General features: G+C 52.9%; 1 protein-coding gene across 5 annotated transcripts in view; it reads left to right on the plus strand.

The window, feature by feature from the left end:
• The window catches only part of carmil2 (capping protein regulator and myosin 1 linker 2), a 23,206-nt gene extending 4,768 nt beyond the window's left edge, over positions 1-18,438 (plus strand). For 2 of the 5 annotated variants that reach the window (XM_030097007.1, XM_030097008.1), the window contains exons 16-41: positions 1-64; positions 185-254; positions 540-621; positions 880-976; positions 1,118-1,172; positions 1,282-1,454; positions 1,548-1,616; positions 1,735-1,828; positions 2,192-2,281; positions 2,413-2,550; positions 2,712-2,828; positions 2,919-3,091; positions 3,527-3,614; positions 3,715-3,801; positions 3,893-3,959; positions 5,244-5,707; positions 9,923-10,026; positions 11,164-12,013; positions 12,231-12,335; positions 12,673-12,709; positions 12,810-12,878; positions 14,747-14,985; positions 15,388-15,523; positions 15,827-15,916; positions 16,153-16,263; positions 16,346-18,438. The exon at positions 1-64 is cut by the window's left edge and continues 41 nt beyond it. In XM_030097007.1, the coding sequence (XP_029952867.1) occupies positions 1-64; positions 185-254; positions 540-621; positions 880-976; positions 1,118-1,172; positions 1,282-1,454; positions 1,548-1,616; positions 1,735-1,828; positions 2,192-2,281; positions 2,413-2,550; positions 2,712-2,828; positions 2,919-3,091; positions 3,527-3,614; positions 3,715-3,801; positions 3,893-3,959; positions 5,244-5,707; positions 9,923-10,026; positions 11,164-12,013; positions 12,231-12,335; positions 12,673-12,709; positions 12,810-12,878; positions 14,747-14,985; positions 15,388-15,523; positions 15,827-15,916; positions 16,153-16,263; positions 16,346-16,911 (4,235 nt within the window). In that variant the 3' untranslated portion in view covers positions 16,912-18,438. The remainder of the gene's footprint in view (positions 65-184; positions 255-539; positions 622-879; positions 977-1,117; positions 1,173-1,281; positions 1,455-1,547; positions 1,617-1,734; positions 1,829-2,191; positions 2,282-2,412; positions 2,551-2,711; positions 2,829-2,918; positions 3,092-3,526; positions 3,615-3,714; positions 3,802-3,892; positions 3,960-5,243; positions 5,708-9,922; positions 10,027-11,163; positions 12,014-12,230; positions 12,336-12,672; positions 12,710-12,809; positions 12,879-14,746; positions 14,986-15,387; positions 15,524-15,826; positions 15,917-16,152; positions 16,264-16,345) is intronic. The other 3 variants (XR_003931844.1, XR_003931845.1, XR_003931846.1) reach the window with 3 other exon arrangements.
• Positions 18,439-18,961: the final 523 nt, after the last annotated feature.

Raw genomic sequence — 18,961 nt, forward strand, 5'->3', positions numbered from 1 at the left:
GCCGGAGCGGCCGGCTGAAGTTTGTGTGTCTGTCTGGGACCAAGCTGCCTCCAGCTGCTCTCAGGTCAGCAGCAGGACGCCTCCATGTCCCGTGTGTCTCCGGCTCTTTCTTCAGGCTGCTGCAGCTGCAGTGGGAGGCTTCCATCAAACACTAGAAGATGAATATGTTTTATCACAACAACAGGCTGCTGCTGCAGGGCCTGGCAGTGAACACCGGCCTGTCTGGACTGGAGCTGGACGTCAGCAGCTGTGAGGTGTGTGTGAGTGTGAGTGTGTGTGTGTGTGTGTGTGTGTGTGTGTGTGTGTGTGTGTGTGTGTGTGGCATTCTCAGTGTCTTTCCTTAAATAGCTCTGTAGAGTCAGAAACGACAGATTCTGGAGCTTCTCGCTCATCTTCCAGCAATTTCTAACAGTTATATGTGTTATCTGTGTAAGTCAACCTGTGTGTGTGTGTGTGTGTGTGTGTGTGTGTGTGTGTGTGTGTGTGTGTGTGTGTGTGTGTGTGTGTGTGTGTGTGTGTGTGTGTGTGTGTGTGTGCAGTTATGCTCAGCAGGGGCCATGGTGATACAGGAGCACATCTCTGAAGCTGCAGCTATCATGAGTCTGGATATCTCTGACAATGGTGTGTAACACACACACACACACACACACACACACACCCTCACAGCTGCTGCACCTGTGTGTGGATTTCTGCCTGTCTGTGCTTCTTGCATATGAGAGTTTTGTCCTGTTTCTGTTTCTTTTGTGTGATTTGCCTCACAGCCTTTATGTCTCCTCTTCATTTCCCTCTGAATAAAGAAAGTTTCCTTTGTGCTCTGTGCGCCCTCTCTCTCTCTCTCTCTCTCTCTCTCTCTCTCTCCCTCTCTCTCTCTGGCTGCAGGTCTGGAGAACGACATGGTGACCCTGGTCCTGTCTCTGGCTCGGTGCAGGTCTCTGCAGCGTCTGGCTCTGGGGCGGAACTTCACCATGAAGTCCAGGTAGAGAGGAGCTGAGCTCAGGCTGCAGCCGGTCGCTCTGCACAGAGTCCTGGGACTCCTGAATATTAAATACACAGAATCAACTGCAGATTTTATTTCATTTAGTCTCTGTCTGTGTCCCTGTCTGTCCTGCTTCACCAGAGCTCTCACAGACGTCCTCCATCGAATCGCTCAGCTCGTCCAGGATGAAGAGTGTGTGAGTGGAAACGCTTCACTGTCTCATTAGTGGAGGACGTTCTTCTCTACTGCAGATGCGTCCAGGTGTGTCCAGGTGTGTATCCAGATGTGCTCGTCTGTGTGTCCAGCCCCTCCGCTCTCTGTCAGTGTGTGACTCCAAGCTGAAGTCGGGGACTCACATCCTGCTGAGCGCGCTGGGCGGCCATGCCGCTCTGGCCGAGCTGGACATCAGCGGGAACGCCATCGGAGACGTGGGAGCCAAGATGCTGGCCAAAGCCCTGATGACCAACACCAGGCTGAGGTGAGCAGAGCTGCTCCGCCTGCTGCTCCACCTGCTGCTCCTCCACACCCACTAACGTGCCGTAATGTCGGTGGTCTGACTCTCTGACTGAAGGAAGTTACAGTGGGACAGAAACAACGTCTCCGCCAGAGGCTTCCAGGATGTGGCGGATGCACTGGAAAGGTGACACACACACACACACACACACACACACACACACACACACACACACACACACACACACACACATGCTCACACACTGCGGTGCATGCTGTGACGCCTCTCCTCGGTTGCCGTGCAGGAACTTCACCCTGCAGCAGGTTCCTCTGCCGCTGGCCGACTTCACCCAGAGCTACCGCGGCAGTCCGGACAGAACCAGAGACGCCCTGCTCAAGGTGGCCGTCCGTCTCTGATCCGCGGGACTGTGATTGTCCTGATGGGGTCTGTGGGGCTCAGTAATCCCACTCAGCAGGGGCTCCGGTGGAGGAGTGGGATTTATGAGGCAGGAAGTGAAATGTCAGGCTGTGAGAGTGTGATAAATGTTGAGGATCTGAGGAGATTTGCTGAGGATCAAAGTGGCAGCTGGGACAGAGCGTCGGGGGAGCATGTGGGGACACGTCCATGGGGTTTGATGGGAGTGCTAATTTAAAAAGAAATCCCACAAAATCATCTGAAGTTGTTGTCGGAATCCGAGATGAGAGGACCGAAGAGAAGTCTGAGCTCACTGCACGGTCCTTGTTGTGGTTGATTTCCACCAGATCCAGACGTGCTTGGACAGAAATAAGCAGAGACAGTCGGACAGCGTGGACGTGGACCATCAGCTGCTGAAAACTCAACGGGCCGCGAAGGTGAGCAGAGACGGAGTCAGAATCAGAACCAGGTCTTCTCCGCCAGGTCTGACCGGACCGATGCTCCTCTGGAGAAGCCGCCTCTCCTCTGAGGCTCTCCTGTCTCAGCGCCGTCCTCTGTCCTGTCCCAGACGGTCCACGCTCTCTGTCAGCGCCTGCAGGACGACCTCCAGAGTCTGAGCCACCGGAGCCTCCAGGGGGCCCAGGAGGTCCAGGAGGACGTGGTGCAGGTGCACGAGGCTCTGCAGAACGCCAGGGAGGCTCTGAAGGTACGGTCCAGAGGAACGGCGACGATTCAGACGCCGACTTTAAGTTAGCGTTAGCATGAGAACCGAACCGCAGAGCTGTGCTGTACAGGAAGTGACGTCTTTTTAACGACTCTGCTGAGCGAATGAGGAATCAGTGAGGCTCTCGCTGCTTCCCCCTCCAGCTGCTTCCTTCTCTGTACGGAGACGGCGTCCAGCGTCCCTCTGAGGGAGATTCAGTGGACCGCATCCTGGCTGAGGCCGCCACTGCTCTGGCTCAAGAGTTCAGCAGAAGTCTCCAGGTGAGAACCAGCACCCCCGTCTCTTCCTTGTTAACGCGAAATGCCTCTGGTCTTCGTTCCCGTCTGACCTGCTTCCCGGGCGCGCTGCAGGAGTTGGGCGAAGGCGTCCTGCGGAGCGTGGAGTCGGCGTGTCCCCGGGTGGTCCAGCGGTCCGGCCTGTGGTCCAGCGTCTCCGAGTGTATGTCCAGCAGAAGCACGGAGGGGCGCCTGTTCCTGAGGACCGCCGTGGAGAGCGCAGGGACCGCCATCAGGACCAGGCTCCAGTGAGACCAGATCCCGACTCCGTGGTTCAGGATCGAGGGACCAGACCAGAAAACACACACTGTGTGTCTAGCAGTAAAATGAAAACCTGTTCCACATCAGACTGCAGGAACAGCAGCCAGATCAGTGTGGAACTAGCTCGGAGGACCCTGGTCATCAGAGGTCTTCTCTAGAGAAGCAGAGATGTTTAAAGTGGAGAGACAGATCTTCTCACAGCTGCTCCTGTACTGAACACTGGAGCTCCTCAGTAGAGGTTTTGGTAACACTTTACTTGAAGCACCCCGTATAACACACTATCAGTAGTTATAAACACTCATACATGATCACAATGCTTTATAACCCACGGTACAGCATAGGGTTAGGGTTAGGCGTAGGGTTAGGTCCTGGCATTGTGATAGTGTTACCGAGGTTTTATTACAGGGTTCCTCTTTCCTCAGGGAGCTGAGGCGAGCGCTGAGCGTGGCTGTGGCCGACGGCGTGCTGGAGCAGCTGCTGCAGGAGCTCGCCCTGGCTCGGGACAAGCTGGTGAGTCTGACCGGGTTCGTGGTTAAACAGCAGCGACGGAGCGGTTATCTGTAGCTGGTATCACCTGCTCCTTTTCGTTTTCCCTTCCTTCATCCTTCAGGATCAGCTGTTAAAACAAAATCCGAGCGACGCTGAGAGAGGCGGCGTCCCGGTCCCGGACCTGCAGCTGGACTTCCCTCAGGACGACGTGAGGGAGCGCCGCCCGTCTGCCTTCGGGCCTCCACTGTGGGGGGGTTTCCACTGATACTCCGCTGTGTGTGTGGGTTCTTGATTTCCAGTACAGCCCTGCAGTGTGGAGGAACGCCGTGCACAGCCGGAGCCTGAGGCCCGCCTCCTCGCTCAGCAGTAAGGCTCAGTCCTCCCAGAGTCACTCCCGGCTCACCGAGCCTCAGCTGATCGATTGATGAGTCCTGGAAGTTTCAGCACACATGTTGCACTGCTTAAATTATACTGAACATGAGGCAAAAAAAACTGCTGCTAGAAAAATACATCAGTTCCAGTTTAGTCAAGTTCTGGGTTCCTTTCCATTAGCATTGAACACTTTGGTAACACTTTGCTTGAAGCACCCGGTATAACACATTATAAGTAGTTATAAACACTCATAAATGATCACAATGCTTTATAACCCACTATACAGCACAGGGTTAGGGTTAGGGTTAGGGTTAGGGTTAGGTCCTGATGTTATAGAGCATTGTGATCATTTATGAGTGTTTATAGTTATACAGTGCTATAATGTACTTATAATGTGTTAAACAGGGGGGCTTCAAGTAAAGTGTTACCAACACTTTAAATAGGAACCACATGAACCATCAGGATTACTCTGAGTGCTTCCTCTGTTATTCAGTTAGGAACTGTTCTCGTGTTGGCTGCTGCTTCGTTAGAACCACTGCTGTGGTTCCTGTATCTCTCTCTCTCTCTCTCTCTCTCTCTCTCTCTCTCTCTCTCTCTCTCTTCTCTCTCTCTCTCTCTCTCTCTCTCTCTCTCTCTCCTCTCCTCTCTCTCCTCTCTCTCTCTCTCTCTCTCTCTCTCTCTCCTCTCTCTCTCTCTCTCTCTCTCTCTCTCTCTGTTGGGGTCTCTGGGTTCTGACCGGAGCCTCTCCTGCAGTGTGAGGAGACCTGGAGCAGAGCCGGTTTGCTTTCACACCGCTGACTCTCTCCATCAGAGGGGAGGAGGAGGGGAGGAGGGGAGGAGGACGGGTGGAGGAGGGGTGGAGGAGGGGAGGAGGGGAGGAGGAGGGGTGGAGGGGCGGGTGGAGGAGGGAACAGTGTGGGATTTGGACCTCCCAGCCCCCGTCTCTTTTGTTTGTGTGAGCTCCGGTTCAGAAGCTGAATGTGAGCGGCGGCTGTCTGCTCCTGCTGCCGGCCGCTGCTTCTCTCTCTCCACGGCGGTGCTCTCCTGATCCCGTCTTCCCCCGCCGCTCCATTCTCCCCTCTTTTTAGATCTCCTCCGCCTCCATCCTCTCGACACCCCCTCCCCCTCCCTGTTTTCCTTCTTGCCTGCGTTGGGTGTGTTGCTGAGTGTCCTACATATGAAAGCGTTCAGAGCATCCATGCAGACTCCCTGCGAGGAGGCCCCTCCCCCCTCGCCGCCCCCCGCCCCCCCTCAGCGCCGCTGTTGTTCTGTTCCCAGGTCTGGCGGATGCAGACTGGGAGAAGCAGAGCCGGGGCAGAGCGAGGGGAGAGCCAGGTGCTGAGGAGGGAAGGTGTGGCCTCCCCGTGTTGCTAACGGCAACGCCACTGCCACTCCAAACCTCAGGCCACTCCCCCTCGCCTTCCTCTTCCCCGTCCCCCTCCCCCCCAGGACCGAGGGGGAGGAGGCGGAAGGAGGGGGAGGCGGTGGATGCTGCTGAAGCCGGAGCATCGTTCCTTCCTCCTCCCAGGCTCCCCCTCCTGCGCTCCGGCTGCGGAGGCTCGCACCCGCCAGAGGCTCCCCCCGCCGGCCGCCGCTCCAGCCCCGGACCCGGACCCGGACCCGGACCCCCCGTCTCCCCCATGGAGCCCCTGCCCACCCAGGGACAGACTCTCAGGCACTACACCGCCAGCCGGCCACGGCCTCGACGGAAACACTCACAGCCCCCCTCCGCCAGGCCCCAGGTAGGAAAATGACACGGCAGCAGCTCCATCCGCCCAGTATCCACCCAGCATCCACCCAGCATCCACCCAGCATCCACCCAGCATCCACCCAGCATCCACCCAGCATCCCCCATCCATCCAGCTATCTGTCCATCTCTACATCTATCCATCTATCCATCTGTCCGGCTCATCATCTGGTGTAGTGATAATGGTAGCCATCTTTATCTTTGCATTCTCTTGCTTCATACATTTATGATGTGCTCTGTGTGTGTGTGTGTGTGTGTGTGTGTGTGTGTGTGTGTGTGTGTGTGTGTGTGTGTTCATGAACAAACATACATTTTTGGAGTGGTGTTCCCTCAGTTGTTCCCGAGTCCCTCTCGCTCTCTCTCTCGCTCTGTGTGAATGCAGTGTGTATGTGCCTGTGTGTATGCAACTGCTGTGTGTGTGTGTGTGTGTGTGTGTGTGTGGGGGGGGGGGGGGGGGGGGGTGTCTGTGAATGAATGAAGGATCCCCATTGCCCCATGGTGACCTTGTGTGTTTGGTTTTGTTTTGATGACACCTGAGGAAGGTGTGTGTCTGAAGGAGCCTGGGTGGAGGTGGTGTAGTGTGTGACTCCTGGGTGGAGGTGGTGTAGTGTGTGACTCCTGGGTGGAGGTGGTGTAGTGTGTGACTCCTGGGTGGAGGTGGTGTAGTGTGTGACTCCTGGGTGGAGGTGGTGTAGTGTGTGACTCCTGGGTGGAGGTGGTGTAGTTTAGGACCCAGTGAGGAGACAGACAGGAAGACGGCAGCTGGACTTCCTCATGTTTACTGTCCAGGCTGATAAACAGGCTAACGGGCTGGAGGTTAGCAAACATAGCATCTGGTCAATACAGCTGGATCTGAGCCAAGTGTAGCCACTCCAGACACTGACCGACCATCCATCCACCCATCCATCCACCCATCCATCCACCCATCCATCCATCCACTCATCATCCATTCACTTGTCTGTCCATCTGTCCATTCAACCACCCATCCTTCCATCATCATCATCCATTAATCATCCATCCATCCATTGATCCATCCACCCATCCATCTATCATCCCATCCATCCATCAGCCATGTATTTATCCATCCATCCATCTATCCATCCATTCATCCATCCATCCATCCACCCATCCATCCATCCACTCATCATCCATTAATACACTTGTCTGTCCATCTGTCCATTCATCCACCCATCCTTCCATCATCATCATCATCCGTTAATCCATCCATCAGCCATGTATTTATCCATCCATCCATCCATCCATCCATCCATCCCTCCATCCATCCCTCCATCCATCCCTCCATCAGTCGTGTTTTGTCTGACTGGTCTGAGCTTCCTGAGCGTTTTCTCTGTGTCAGGTTGTGATTGGCTGCCATGCAGTGTAAACAGACACAGAGGCAGAGGGGTCTGACTTTATCCAGCATGTTATCTTTCACTGAGGGTCGACCCTCAACTTGTGTTTGGAATCAGTGTTATGATATTATGGGATGTTTGTGAGTGTGAGGCTTCGACTTTGAGAGTGGAAGCGAGTCAGTAGGGAGCTGGTTGCAGTTCTGATTCCACATTTATTTCATCATTTTAATTTGACTTCCAGGACATTATTCCTGTTTTATCTTGCTTTATTGCTGGGTGCCTGTTTCCGCTCTGTTTGCTTCCTGAAATGAAACCCTTGATGAGGTTCCTGCAGCAGTGGGAGTTGGTGTTTTGAACATGGGACAGTCGGACACTTACCTCTCTGCTTTGTACCAAATGCAAACTGCTTCCAGGGTCCAGAGCTGTGAAATGCAGCTTCTTCTATTCACCTGGCAAAACCCAAAGAGCGGATAAGAACTGAATAATTGTTTGTGTAGAACCATCAGAATTCAAAGAAAGATGTATGAAAGCCGCTTCGCTGAAGAACTGCTGCTGTAAGCAGAAAGCGTGTGTGTGTGTGTGTGTGTGTGTGTGTGTGTGTGTGTGTGTGTCGGGAGATGTGAAACACTGAAAGTGACCTTCTTCCAGTGAAAAGGCTCAAAATGAAACATTGATGTGGCCCGAGGAGCAGAGACGGTTTCCTCTCACCAGCCGGAGTGAATGGAGCGAAGCAGCCGGAGCTGCAGAGCTGCAGAGCTGCAGAGCTGCAGAGCGTGAGCGTCTCCGGGGTAATCAGGACGGAACTCCCTCCATCTGAGTCCCGGGACGCCTGGAGACGACCAGACAGTGACCGACGTCCCAGAGACACAACACACACACCTGGATCCCTGCAGGACCGGGGAGTCTGAAGTCTCCTCTCAGTCTGGTTCTGCAGGAAGTCTCCGCAGGTTTTTGCTTTTCTGCTGCTCAGCCGGAATCTTAGCCTATTGAGATTTTATTTAAACTGCATCTTCAGTCCTGCTCGTCCACGCGTGTCTCTGGATTCACCCGCTGCGCTCACATGTTTGTGTTTACATGTTGAAACGCTCTCAGGAGCGAATGCTGCTCCGTAACATGGCGTTTATCACCTGACCGGTGTCCAGAACGCAGAGAACCGGCAGAGGGAGGTGGTTGCAGCGCAGACAGCAGGCCTGTGTGAAGGCGGGCAGCAACAGATGGCCGCAACACACAGCGCCAGAGCCGGACCTGCCGGACCAGGCCCGGGAGCCGGACCAGGCCCGGGAGCCGGACCAGGCCCGGGAGCCGGGCTGCAGCTCCCTCTGCTCAGTCCAGGACGTCCTTCCAGAGGCTCGAGCAGCGAGTTCCACCTGTCCTCCGCCAGCGTTGCTGTGATCCGTCCCTCCTCTGGAGACACCGCCTGAAAGACGATAGAGCCCAGCGTCCTGATGGTTGACCTTCTTCCTGCAACAGGAAAGCCACACCGTGTCAGAGACACTGTGAGGACCAACGTGTCCTCTAGGAAGACAAAGCCTTCGTCTCATTATGCCATCAGCCTCTCACCTCTCGTTTATCAGCGCATCACTCAGGAAGGTGTGAAACCCCGATCCGTCCCAGGACCAGCGAGCACGGCACAGATACAGCCGCTGACAGGCCTTCCATGTGTGTGACGCCGGTGTTTATGGGATGTGTGTGTTACTCTGAGGACATATGTGAGGCGGAGCAGGAATCTGGCATGAAGCTGCTGGACAGGTGGCAGGAAGGAGGAGGCACCGGAGGACGGTCGGCCCAGGACCAGGACGTGGAGACAGAGAGCAGTGGGACGAGATGTCCAAAAAAATCCTCACAACGTGTACCGTTACCACGGTTACCTGCACTGTAGGAATTCACAAATCACATGAAGGTTTACACACACAGTCACATCCTATGTCCACACAACACACACAACACACACTCCCCACTGTCCACCGGCCAGTCCTGGAAAATAACCAATAACATGGTAATGATATCAACCAGACCCGGCACCTCAGTCTCATGCACCCCATAATAGTTTATTCACTGAAAATAAGTCACGGCATGGCTGAACATTCAATCCAGGAGCTGAAATAATCTGAAATCTTTTTCCTGTCCAGTGAAAAAGGAAACGAATCCCCTATTTTCAGTGTAGCGGCTGATAAAGACTGAAACAGAAAGCTTTTCAGTGGACGACATGAGGACTGAAGACTTCATTTTATTAGAATAGGAAATAAAGTGTGGACGACACACACGTCCTCAGAGCGTCCTGTTGATCAGGCCACTCGTCTCCCGACCTGAGCGGACCTTAGGAATGAGAATTTACTTTCCTGTCATCATTCAGATCTTCCAAATGTTTATGAAGAACTCAAAGTAAATGTAAAAGACACATAATCCAGTAAAGTGAGAATGAGAGCAGGGTTGTTTAATGAGGACCAGCTCTCCCGGGAGGAGCCCCCCCCCCGGAGCTCAAACCTGCTGGAAGACGAATTTTAAATAATGGAAAACGTGTTGCTGCCATTGGAATTCTCAGGTAGAACGGCTCACCTCAGGCTCAGTCAAATACTGTAACCCCAATCTGGAGGAAAACTAAACCTGTTTCAACAGTATCTGGTCTGAACCGCATCAACCCTGATTCAGAGTGATCACATGAGGACGTGTGTCCCTGCTCCTGTTGTCTTTGTCCTATAGTGTGTGTGATGTCCAGCGAGCCGCTCCTCCTGCCGGGTTCAGAGGTCGAGGCTCTCTGTCTCAGAGGCTGAACGCCAGCCGGACGTCTGTGAACGAACACACACACGGTCGTCTCTGAGAGGACATTCTGCAGACGCTTCATCTGCTGCTTCTTTCAGGAGTCCCAGTCGAAGGTGGAGAATGAGGCCAGTGAGGCGATGGGCCGGGTGGATGAAGGCGTGGAGGAGTTCTTCACCAAGAGGATCATCCCTGGCTATGCACTGTGAGTTCAACACACACACACACACACACACACACACACACAGTCCATATGTGGAGTGTGTGTGTGCTGGGACATGTTGGCGTTTCTAACCAGCAGCCATGGTTCTGTCTGGATCCTCGCCGCTCTGTAAACAGGCAGCAGAACGTCTGAGCATTCTAATTCCAGAGTCTTTCAGCAATGCGGATTCCTCAGTTCAGGTTCATCTGATCTACAACACACCGAAAACCTGGAGCTCCACCTACAGAGGAATTCTACAACATATGTCCCACAACGCACACATTACAGAGCATTATCAGACCATGAAGGCCACTTGAAGAGGGATGGAGAGTTGAGAATGTATAAATTTGAATGAGAAATGAGTCAAAAGCTCAATGAAAAGGAAGAAATCCGGAGGATGCAGGTCAGAGGTCAGAGCAGGAAGTGGCGCTGAGACAGACTGGAATCACCTCGTCCGGTTAGATCCAGGCCACACTTTCTCCTCTCACAGCTTTTCTTACACTGTAGAATTGTGAGTTTGCATGTTCTCCCTGTGCATGCGTGACTTTTCCGGTTTGCTCCCACACTCCATAAATATGCACTGGAGGCCGGCTGGTGACTCTGGGAGTGAGTGTGAGAGTGTGCGACCGTCGGGGATGGACCGCCGAGGGCGTCCCTGCCCTCCGCTTGTCCATCTGGACGGACGGCTGATCAGCAGACGCCTCTTTCCCCAGTAGTCTGTTCGCCTCGATGCAAACACGTGTCCTAACAGCAGCGCGCGGAGGGGACGCCTCCCCCTGGCCAGGTCCTCGTCCAGACGCTACAGGACGGCGGCGTGAGAGCCGGGCTCTCCTGCTTCCTGCTGAGAGAACCTTTAGAGCTCAGCCACAGCTGCTGAGGCTGAGGGTCCAACACTGACTCTCAGCTGAGGTGGAGTTCAAAAAAACAAGACTAGAAACTGAATGTAGACCCAGTTAGACTGTCGGACCCCCCCCAGCCGAGGCATTGGCTGAGGAGCCAGTGGGAGGAGCCTCCTCTGCGCGCTGTTTGCATGATGCTGCTGTAGACGCCGAGCGGAGCGCGTGGCGGTGCTGTACCAGTAGACGTAGTACTGAGTGTCTCTTCTTGTCTGTTGCTCTTTCTGCTGTCTCTCCGCTGCAGAAAAGGCCGGTGGGAGGAGTCAAACCCTGCCCAAGCCACTCCCCCAGAGTCAAGCTCCACCCCTTCAGTCTCAGCCCCCTTTTCCTCTCCGTCTGACATTATCACTCCCTCCATCGCCACCGCCGCCGCCACCAGCACCGCCTCTGTCGACCCCCCCGCTCCCCCACCCACCGACATCCCCCCTCCATCCACCGAGGCTCCGCCTGTCTGTACGTCCCCCACCCCACCCTCTGTCGCCCCCACAACCGCACTCCCCCCCAAAAATATCAAGAAAAAGTTTGGTGACTTCTTCGCCTTCAAGAGGGCTCGAGCCGGCCGAGCCGCCAAGGCGGGCGGGGGAGAGGGAGGAGGAGGAGGAGGAGGAGGAGAGGGGGTGAAGGTCAAAAGGACCTCCATTGCAGACCTCATCCGGCCCCTCCGCGAAGCCAAAGAGAGGGAGAGAGAGAGGGAGAGGGGCAAGGAGAGAGAGAAGGAGAGAGGGCCGAGGTCAGTGGAGGATGCTAACGTTTCTAATGATGCCGCCGTCACAGAAGGAACCATCGCCGCCAGCCTGCCGCTAGCAGGCGATGCGAAGGAAAAGATGGTAACCGCGACGACGCCTCCCAGTGACACCACACCCTCTTTTCCCGCCGTCACCACGAGCCCCGAACGCACCGCCGCCCCGCCCTGCGACGCGGACGAGGGCGGAGGTCCCGGTCCGGGCCGAACCCGGCCGGAGACGCCGTCGGGGAAGAGTCCGTTCGGAGAGAGGAAGCTGAAGGTGGCCAGGACGCTGCGAGAGGGCAAGAGCCAGAGCCTCATCCTGCTGACGGGACTGGAGCCCGAAGACAAGGACGGCACGCCGAGCAAGGTGAGGCCAGCCGACACCCACAATTCCTCCTGATTCCAGGATCAGATCAGCCCGTTTGCATGAATCAGGTCATCTGAATGCTGTCTCTGTTCATATGAACCACAATTCCAGTGAATCAGTCCCATGATGCTTTGCACTGTGGCGTTTTGCGGTTTGTGACATGCTCTCGGAATCCCTCTTGACTTGACTTTGCGCTCCGACCGCTGCCGTCTTCTAGAAGCATGTGTCGGAGAGCGGATCCAGTTTGGAACAGCGGCTCCAGGTCATGCTGCACCGGATGGGCATGGCCAAGACTCCGCCTGCTGACACCAAGATGAGCCAGGTAGTCCCAGTCCCACTGCACCCGTACCCCCTCTCAGCACAGACCAGGGCAAACCTGACCAGGGCTCAGAGGGACTGGGGAGAGTAAGATCGCCCCTGTCCAGGCTCGACAGAACTCATTCATTGACGTCCACTGTATTGATGAACTGGTGATGATGATTCTGTCTTCGCTAAGCACCTCACAAAATCCAGAGACGAGCCCGTCATTGCATTCAGGTGTGTTGAAGCAGGGAGAGAGCTAAACCATGCTGGATAGGGCTCTCCAGGAACAGGACTTGTTGACAGAGTTTCATGCTGTTGGTCGCGGTGTTGATGGTCTGGTATGGTCTCTGTTGTAGAGCAAAGACGAGGAGCTGAGAAAGGCCAACTCTGAAGGTGTGTGTGGAACTCACCTTCCATTTCCACTGATCTCAGCATTCACTCTGCTGGATTATCAGATCAAAACTCTGCTTCTGCTTCTGTTTCTGTCTCTCAGGTGCTATTCTGGACAAACCTGCGCCTCCACCCACCTCCATGAAGCCCAGGACCATGTCCACTTCATCAGGTACCGCCTCTCCTCCTCTGGTGTAGACACTGTGAAGAGACAGGGTCTCACGTACGAAGCCGAACCAGGAAGTAGGTCATCCGACCAGTAAATGTTTTCTCTTCTTTACACATATTTCATTCAAAGACACGGTTCTACTGGGAGACATGTCTGTTTGTTACCGATGGACACACACTGGAGCCTCACTGAGACACGGTCAGGGTGGAGACTGAGTGAACTGAACAGAAAAACAGACCGTCTTCCCCTTTATCCTGGTTCTGGCTGTGCTCACCTCCCAGCAGAGACCCAACGCTGGTCCCTGGTGAACCCTCCACATGATGGCTGACCCAGACCCAAAGGTCACAGGAGTCAGAAAAACTACCTGTCCCGTATAATCTACGATCTGTTCCTCTGGGGGATTTTCCTCCAAAGCTCTGGAGCTCACTTTGCCTCACTCTCTATAGATCTGCTCCCTTCGTCTGGTCTTGTTCCAGACTGCGTCAGTCTGATCGATTCTCCTTTAAGACATCACAGTCACATCAGTCCTGAGGCGTTTTTCGATCAGGTTCCAGTTCTTGACAAAGCAGCTCCCTTTAAGATTAAAAAAACATGAAAATAAGAGCACTCTGCTGAATAATGACAAAAAGCAATGCATATGCAGGAAGAGAAGTAATATTTTTCTGCACAGCCCCAGCTTCCTCCTTCACAGTGAAAAAGTCCAGTGAGAGCTCCCTTTGACTGGCTGGTCTCTCCTGGATCTGCGTCCTCCTCAGCCTCACACTGCACACCGTTTCGCAGTCCTTCTGCTCGCCTTCTCCTCTTTACATCACGTGTTCATGGCGTCCTTCCCGTTAGCTCATCGACAGCAGACCTAGGGATTTATCTAATCATTTCTGCATGCATTTGACGAAGTTCCTTTTAGTACCAGACACATCCGACACGAGCCACCCAGTGGACAGACGCTACAGAAGCTAAGCTAGCATTAGCACATTTCTCTTATCAAACACCGGAGCTAACATCAGGCCCATTGCTTCTTTTATCTTCCAAGATCAGTTTAAGTTGAAAAATGTTGCTCCCCATTAAATACCATATATTTTAAACTGATTAAATGTTCTTTTTGATCAAATCTCTGGTTTTTTCGTCACACACCTCTGCTGCTGTGGCTAAGAAACCTTGATCCTGTGTCTTTTAACAACCGCCGTCCAGCTCCTCAGGAATTATTTATAGCCAAAGTTTTAAAGGATGCACCATCTTCCTTGTTGATTTATTTTGTAACTCACAGCCGTGCTTTTAATAGCCGATAGTCTGTTTCAGAGCACTTTACAGCACAGCGACAGCACTTCTGAACGTGACTCCTGCTCACAGCAGACCGAAGGGAGGAATCGATGTGACTTATTGAGGATTTAAGTGCTGCTTTTCATCCTGCTGGTTTTCCTTGGGATTGGTCTGAAGACCTGGGTCGGCCTTACTGATGCAGTTTAATCCCCATAGATCATTTTGTAAAGTAAAAACGGTTGATTCCTCCACGGCTGGTCGTACCTGTGGCGTCCCGCAGGGTTCTGTTCTCAGCCCACTTTCATTTGGGTGACATGTCGCGGCTCAGCCTCGTCACGCAGGGGGAGGAGTTTAAATTTGTGACAGTTTACCATCACGTCCCGTGTTTCATGATTCTGATGTTTAAAAATCAGACATTTTTGTTGAGAGCTGCTTTATCAGCTACAAGTTTGTTTGTTTTTTTTAAATCAGATCATTTTGATAAGGATTTGCTCAAGGTTATTCTTAACTTATCCTTCCGTCCGTCCGCGGCCTGACCATTGTAATGTCCTGTTCTCTCTGGCATCGCCCTGTCTGCATGTGGTTCAGTAAATTCTGCCTCCTCCTGTCTCCAGCTGACCCCAGACATCCACTGAGAGCTCTGGACCCCATCAGACCAGAGCCCGTCCTCCACCCAAAACCTGCCGTCCCCGAGCGCCCCGTTGGTCCCCTGCCACCCAAACCCGCCATCGCAGCAAAGCCGACCGTCCCCGTCATGGCTGCCCCCGCGGGCGGAGCAGCTCCTCCGCCCTCTGCACCGGAAGGGGGGCAGCTCGGACCACAGGACAGCCGGTCCGGGGAGGCTGCGGCCCAGGTAACCTGCTGGAGGAGCTCGTGTCAGAGATATTCTAGATGTGGTGATGGTGATGCAGCTCCTGGCTGCTCAAGGCAACTGTCTCCATCACCAAAATAAAAGCTGCTTCTTACTTATGTAAGCTACATGAAAAGTTAGAATGAGTTAAAATAAAAATATTAACCCATTGAAAGCAAAAAGGGTTGAGTACTGAACAGTCAGCATCAGCTCCAGATGTATTGTTGTGGACATTATTAACCAGAGAGAGGTGAGAAACACACACCATTATCATAGGGTCTGTCTGCTGAAAGCCATTTATGCCAAAGCTTAGTAAATCTTGACAGCCAGTGAAGAGCTGCTGCTGTCTGCACACACTGCTTGTCTCATACCGTTTACAACACTGAGCCTTCCCTTCCTCTGCAGAATGGCGGCCATGAGAGCCCCCGGCGGCCGGCCGCCACGCCGTCCCCCCACAAAGAGGGTCCTCCTGCAGCGTCCTCTCCATGGAGGGTTTCCAGCACACAGGACCGCACAGGGAAGGCACAGTCAGTGACCGAGGGTACGGAACACTCACCTCAGTTTTCACCTGAATTCCTCTATCAAAGACAAATCTCAAAATGTCTAACACTCAGGCTAGTCAGGATCCAGCACCAGTAAATAGATCTCCCTTTATTAGCATACACTTTTTACATCAGATGATGGATGGCTGGCTGAATAGATAGATGGATGGATGGATACTGATTCAGGTGTGAAATTGTTTGTTTTTTACTTTGAAATCAATACATTTTATTTATAATTTATAATTTATATTTCGTGTGTGTGTGTGTGTGTGTGTGTGTGTGTGTGTGTGTGTGTGTTCCAGAGAGCCTTCCCAAGCCGCGGTTGCACGTGAAGCCTCTCCCCCAGCGCAGAGCGGTGTCGGTCCATGAGGACGCTCTGGCCATGACTCAAGGTACCACGGTCCAGAGGCGGAGCTGATCCCAGCAGGGACCGGTCCCTGGGGGACGGATGAACCAGCAGGACTTCCTGTCTAACCGTCCCTCTGGAGGACTCCTCACAGGCTGGCTGTTTGGTTCAGACCTGGGTTCAGGCTGCGGTCTTCTTCTCTGCTAAATAGAGACTTTAAAATGTGAAATACTACGGAGTGATCAGATTAGGAACATTAACACTTGGACGTGTCGTCCTCAGAGCTGAAGACGGTGTTGCAGAGGTCGCCCGTCCGCTTTCGAGGGACCAGAGGCGATCCGCCGTCCTGCGCTGGAAACCAGTCCATCTGCGAGGAAACGCAGAGAGCACAAGGTGAGACAGGCCCGTCTGAACGTCCTGCTCCCCTTCAGAGTCTCACCGAAAGCACTGACATCTCTGTCCGTCTCTCATCCAGCCGGGGACACCGGGAGACAGCCGGATGGAGACAAGGATGGCGTCCTGCTGGAGAGTGGAGGAGCGAGCTGTGGAGGTCCAGCGGTGAAAACGAAGCCGCTCTCTGCCGGGAAGGAAGACGCTCCGGCCTGCGGGCGTCCGTCCTGTCCGGCTCAGGACGGACAGGAGACGTCTCCATCCGTCCGTCTCCCTGCAGCGTCGCCTGCACTGGACCGTCTGGCACAAACACACATCCTGGAAGAGTCTCACGTGAGTCCCGCATCACACAAAGAGAGCCCGGCGCCGAGAACTCCAGAGAACCCGCGAGACCCACCTCCGTCCCCACAGAAGACCCCCAGCACCAGTCCAGCAGCAGCCGAGTCCTGCAAGGTTCTCCAAGTCAAACCCCTGTCCCACAAGAAGAGCTGTCCCGGCCCAGTGGACCTGAGACCCGGACCAGTGGACCTGGAACCCGGACCAGTAGATCTGAGACCCGGCACACAGCAGAGCACAGAAGAAGTGTCCTCGCAGCACACCGTGAAGACAGAACCAACAGACCAAAGAACTGAGCCCCTGCTGTCTGACTAACAGAGACCCTCACCTGAGGGCTGGAGGCTGCAGGGGGGTCCGGAGGAAGGTCTTCAAGGGGGTCCGGAGGGTCCGGAGGGTCCAGAGGGTCCAGGGTGTCACACAGAGCTCTGAGCAGAGAACCAGAACCGTTGAGTCCCACGACGACACTCCGCCCGTTTTCTGTTCTGCCAGCTTCTCAGAGCAGCTTCGTACGGCTCTGCAGACTGACACTCGACCTCTGACCTCTGACCTCGCCGCTCTCCTCCCTCTCATGCTCATGAAGCGATCAGTATGTTCACTCCCCAGCATCACATCGCTCCGTTCATATCCATCAGGGGGGCAGAATGAGGGATGAAAGTAAAGAAATGTCAGGTTGGTGAGTTTTTTTATTTAATTTAATAAAAATAAAATTACATTTAAACATGTTAAAAATATTTTAAAAAAAATTTAAATGTAATTTAATTTAAAAGAGTTTGTTATAGGGTGAGGGTTGGGGTCTCTAGAGTAACAGAGTTATTTCAGAAAGACAGAAAATATACAACAGTTCGTCTCAGCACAGCAGGAGTATGAGTAGAAAAGTCGCTTCACTTGTTAGTATAACACTGTAATGCACTGATCCAGTGAAAGGTACCGGTCCGTCAGGTTCAGACCTCCAGGTGGAAGCAGGATCCCTCTGCAGCGATCCCCACTTCCTGAAGAGACACTTCAGACTCTCACCCTTCACGATGTTCATCGCTCTTAGGCTAGCCATTCACAATCCAGAGCGTTCAGCCTCACACTCTCACTTTTCACTGACGGCTCTGAAAGGAAGCAGCTCTTATCCCTATGCAGGTGAGATCGGTTTGACTCTGCAATATGCAAATCTTTTTCCACCGAGCCTCATGGAGACCTGAAGCTCTCCTGTTTCTACAGACACACCGCATGTGTGTCCGGCCACTGGAACTGAGAGTCTTGGTGAGCACAGAGAACATTTTCTCGAACCTCTGCACACATTTCATTCTGCACAACGAGGCTCCAGCAATCCTCAGGAGGACGGGGCTCCTCCTCCAGGGAGAAGGAACAGAAAGACTGCAGCTCTCTGCTTTGTTTGCAAATGTTTTTTGTGATTTTTTTTTTTTTTTTTAATGTTGGAAATGATTTCTGATTGAGTTTAGTTTACAGTCCTCGCTGCACTTTTTCTGTGTCCGGTGGTTTTTTTATGTTCTGATACTTTTTATTTGCAAAGAAGCTTTTTTTAACCCTTCAGATGAGACGTGAAACGCTTGCATGTTTGTTTTTAAACCCAGTCGAGTTGAGTTTTTCCGTGTGTGTGTGTGTGTGTGTGTGTGTGTGTGTGTGTGTGTGTGTGCGCCCGCTGTCAGGGACCACAGCCTCTTCGTTCTGCTGGATGAGAGTTTATTTTCTACCGTCATGTTTATCTTTGCCTTGCACGCATAAAATATGTACAAAAAATACAATAAGAGAACAAAAACAAAGCTATGAACAGAGTGTAAATCCATACCTATACTTCTTAATAATGATTAAAGACTTGATTGAATTTTGTCACATCCTGTGTGTGCTGTTTCTTTGTGCCTGGCTGCAGTTTGCATGCCAGGCCACCAGTTGGTGCTGTGGTTTTTGTGATACAAGCAGCACAGTCTCGTCTGAGCCTGGTTCTGCAGGTTTCTTCTTCCTCCCTGGTTCCATCAGGCTGCTGCTCTTCCTCCAGTCAGGAAACCAGACACTCCTGTCATTTAAACACTTTTAAATAGTTTATTTCATAACACCGTTCCATCTATACAGGGACAATATAAAGGAGCATTCATTTCATACATCAGACTAGGCTGTGCAGCAGAATATTTCAGTTTTATGTGCAACTTCTAAAAATAAAGCATCTAAATAGATTTTTTTTAAAGAGGCGTCTAAAATTCATTACTTTATTTTGCCAAAATCATCTGGTTCTACCATCACAGCTCCTCAGCAGCTCTTTGGCTTGTTGACATGGTGTCCTGCTCTGATTAAAACACAAGAATCAAGACTTTTCCCTTTTAGTACGAGACGGACGGGTTTCCAGTGAGAGGACAGCTGG

This window comes from Salarias fasciatus, chromosome 7 (assembly GCF_902148845.1).
Source record: "Salarias fasciatus chromosome 7, fSalaFa1.1, whole genome shotgun sequence".
In the NCBI taxonomy this organism is placed as follows: domain Eukaryota; kingdom Metazoa; phylum Chordata; class Actinopteri; order Blenniiformes; family Blenniidae; genus Salarias; species Salarias fasciatus.